Consider the following 3,571-nt stretch of genomic DNA (forward strand, 5'->3'; position numbering starts at 1 on the left):
AGGTTACCGGAAATGACAAAAGAACAAAAAAGCCAAAAACAGCTACAGCATAAAATGTTCATCCTTGCCCGACTAAAAGAAAGGGTTTGTGCTGCCCGCTCTAAAGGCTTTCCAAGAACTTCCTTGGGTGGGAAAGTCTAGACTAGAGCCGACGACTCGTGAAGAGATAAACCGCCAGAAGCAGGCAAGAAAAAGTCCCTCCCCTTTTTGTTTGCAAGTAGAGCACTAAAAGCACCAAAGCTAGCCTATCTAGTAAGCGTGCAAGTTGGAGAGAATTCCATACTTGAGATAAACTATACCAGGAAATGAGATTCCTTCTAGGCGGCTGACTTTCGTCTGAGCAACTACTGAACTCAGTTGAGTTATAAGTTGGAGACCATCGAGATATGGGTATAGCACAGGCTGCTATGAGAGGAAATTCAGGCTCACCATCCGTCCGCATAGCGCCGGCCCCAACCTGGGAGACAAGGATCCTTGACTAAGTCTCAAACACGCCCGTCCCGTAAAGACATCTACTGTGCTGGCCTTATCTTTTGTCGCTAGCTTCCGCCGCATGAATAAAGGAAGATGGTTCCACGCAGCGCAAGGCATCTCTTCCTGCGCTAAGACATGTAATGCCAACAAACTTGGCTGACACTCTTGTCATGCCCAAGTCTTAATGAGCCCTCATACCGAAAAAGCAATCAACTCGATAAGCATACATATCCAACGCATAGCTGCTCTGCACGTATGCAAGCATCGACCCCGCATAGCATCATCCGACAATTTAGGCAACCCGATGTTCCGACAAGGCTCCGCTTAACGGTCTCTTGCATGGCTCATTTCCTGTGCTTAGACCCACCCAAGTTTAGCAACCCGAAAATAGGGGAGAACCCACCTACAAAGCTGAGCTCGAAGGTACCTTTTTGATGCGGTAGAAGTACCTCGCAATCTTTTCTTCTGTTGCTAGGAAAGTCTTCCTCGAAATGTAAGTCAAAGCCTTGAAGAAGTTGTCTCCCCAATCTGACTCTGGAATCAAAACCTTGATTATTACATGCATCTCGATATTTTCTAAAGAGTGAGTGCTGGCCTTTTCATATTGAATCACAGCCATTTCCCTCTTTCTTGGGAATCAAACTCCAGGGAACAAGCTTAAACACTGATGCAAGCTGTCAATCATTAGATTGTTCTTTTGGTTTGATAAAGGTCGGAGCCTTTGATAAGCAAGAAGCCAACGTTGTAATTCTTGAGGATGATTCTTTGAAGCAATAATTCCATAAGCAAGTACATGACACTCTTTGAGTTGAAAGCTTCAAAGAAGACTGAAACTGACCCCACTTTCATTGACTAGTAAGTGATAGCTGTCAGGTTCGCAGAATGACCGAGGAAACCAACTAAATCCACTCTCGTGACATGATCGAAGTTCGATCCACCACTTTGAGGAAAGAGATGAGACGGTCTACCCGTCTTTACACATACGAGAAATCACTCACGACGGACAAGAGGTGTCGACAACGTGAGCTTTACTGCCTGGCTTTCGGCCTTCTTTCTTGATCCAACTTCATGACTCTGATCGACCTACTTACTACTTATGCTTGGCTCAGGATATCCTCCTTTCTTCAAATCAAAGCTTTCTACTCAAGTGAGGAAAGATGCAAACCTTCACAGCCTTTTTTCCATCCAAATGAGAGGTATGGGGAGAGAGTCCTTACTTTTCTTTGTCTTGCCTTTTCTGACATAATTCGGGGCTATCGATTCCGTTCTGTTCTCTCTCTCTACCTCTTCTTTTTTACCTAACTTAAAAATCTTTTATGCCCGGCCATACCAACATGGGAAACCTAGCTTCCATCCATTTGATGTGCATTTATCATATCAGCTCCCCGAGTCACTAGAAAGAGGGTGAAAGGCCCACTACTTCTTCATTCATGGCCTATTTTTTGATTGATCTCCCTTTCGTATTCATTCGACCTGAGGCAAAAGAGAAGTCATACAAAGAAAGGTTCTTTCATGCAATGCATAACGGGCGAGCCTCCTATGGATTCCTCCAACTCAATGAATGAAGGGAGGAGTATGAGGAAGGCTGGCTTTCTATATAAAGATGAAAAGAAAAAGAAACAGGGTCAAACTATATCTTACTAAATAATCTGACTAAATAAGGAAGAGCTCTTTATGTGGTCTCACTTTACTTTACCACCATCTGAAATGCGCGAAACTTCGATTGGTGGAAGCCAGTCTATGAAGATTCTCCCTTTTCTTACGTGCAATTCCCCTCTTTCGGTAAGCATCCAGTATCTCAACAAATGAAAATTTCTCTAAGCTTATCCTGTAGCTTATACGTCGTTTGAAAGCTGCTTCAAGGATACAATGAATAGCTAAGGTTTGTTGACGATCCCTGGCTACAATCCTAGGGAGATCATAAATAGTACCTGCTACTCCTACTTTTTGGACTTCGCATATGGGCTTTATATTCTCTACGGCGTCAACCATAAGTTTGATTACATCGCGTTCAGTTTGAGCTGGGCGATGAAAAGTTTGATAAACAATAACACGAACTCTCGTTCTTTTACCTTCTTTCATGCGAAAGTTGACCAACTTCTTGATCAATTGTTTTTGCTCACCATCCAAGCCCCCCATATAGCTTAGAATTTCCGAGCAATTGGAAGCCGCTTTCGATGACGAGGCCGATAAATTGATATTACACAATCGTGACTGTCCATCTTTATCAGCCAACTCCCCTCTTTCCATCTTTCTTTTAAGAGTTTACCACACTTCATAGCTTCTTGAACTTTTTTTAGGGTCTCGCTCCCGGAGTTCAAGAGTATACACTCTCCTGTCCTGGCCATCAGGACCTCCCCTTTTCTTTGACCAACGGGTCCTCGAACCAACCTATCCTCCTTTTCTATTCCTCATTCAAGAGTTTTTCCCCCCTCATTTTTTAGCTGCTCGTTTAGTTTGAAAATATCTTCCTGCTGCCTTTTTCTCTCCCTAGTTCCCCTTGGAGTCAAAAAAAGGATTACTTGGAGAGCTAGGAGCAAACCGAGAGTTAACAGCAAAAAAATGAAAAATGGGGGAACAAGAAGAAGCACGTTCTCCATTCCCATTCCATGGAGCAATGTGCTTGGATCAACCTCAACCTCAACCTGGCTGCTTACCGAAGGGGGACAACCCGGCGCGATGCCCCCCGCTGTACCTTCCCCCCCTTCCAGGGGGGAGAAGTATAACGTTGTGCCATCGTGCCCAACGTGTATTTTGGAGCAAACGAGCCCCCGTTTATAGTTGAGGTTTTGGATAAAATTAAGGCGCCCCTGGTGCACTAGGAACGACCTCTCGTAGGTGTAAACTAAATAGGTTATGGCACTTATCCCCAAAAAAGAAGAGCGACACAGATCGAAAATAGGAACCTCACCGAAGCCTGTCGAAACCCCCCGGGCAGAAGCTTCACGAAATTTTCTAAAAACAAATTCATATTCAAATACAAAATACACACCTCTTCGGGCCTATTGATCAAACTTCCCAAAGAACTTCTTATGCTCCTCCTCCGAATAGGGAAAGATACCCTATAAATCATCGTTGGTCCTTTTACACACAGTAG

At 44.1% G+C, this 3,571-nt stretch overlaps 1 protein-coding gene across 1 annotated transcript; it reads right to left on the reverse strand.

The window, feature by feature from the left end:
* Positions 1 to 1,846: 1,846 nt before the first annotated feature.
* LOC120068882 (ribosomal protein S7, mitochondrial) lies at positions 1,847 to 2,808 on the reverse strand. Its single transcript, XM_039020531.1, has one exon. The coding sequence runs from the start codon at positions 2,722 to 2,724 to the stop codon at positions 2,167 to 2,169; it is 558 nt and encodes a 185-aa protein (XP_038876459.1). The 5' UTR covers positions 2,725 to 2,808; the 3' UTR covers positions 1,847 to 2,166.
* Positions 2,809 to 3,571: the final 763 nt, after the last annotated feature.

This window comes from Benincasa hispida, unplaced genomic scaffold (assembly GCF_009727055.1).
Source record: "Benincasa hispida cultivar B227 unplaced genomic scaffold, ASM972705v1 Contig130, whole genome shotgun sequence".
NCBI classification, from domain to species: Eukaryota; Viridiplantae; Streptophyta; class Magnoliopsida; order Cucurbitales; family Cucurbitaceae; genus Benincasa; species Benincasa hispida.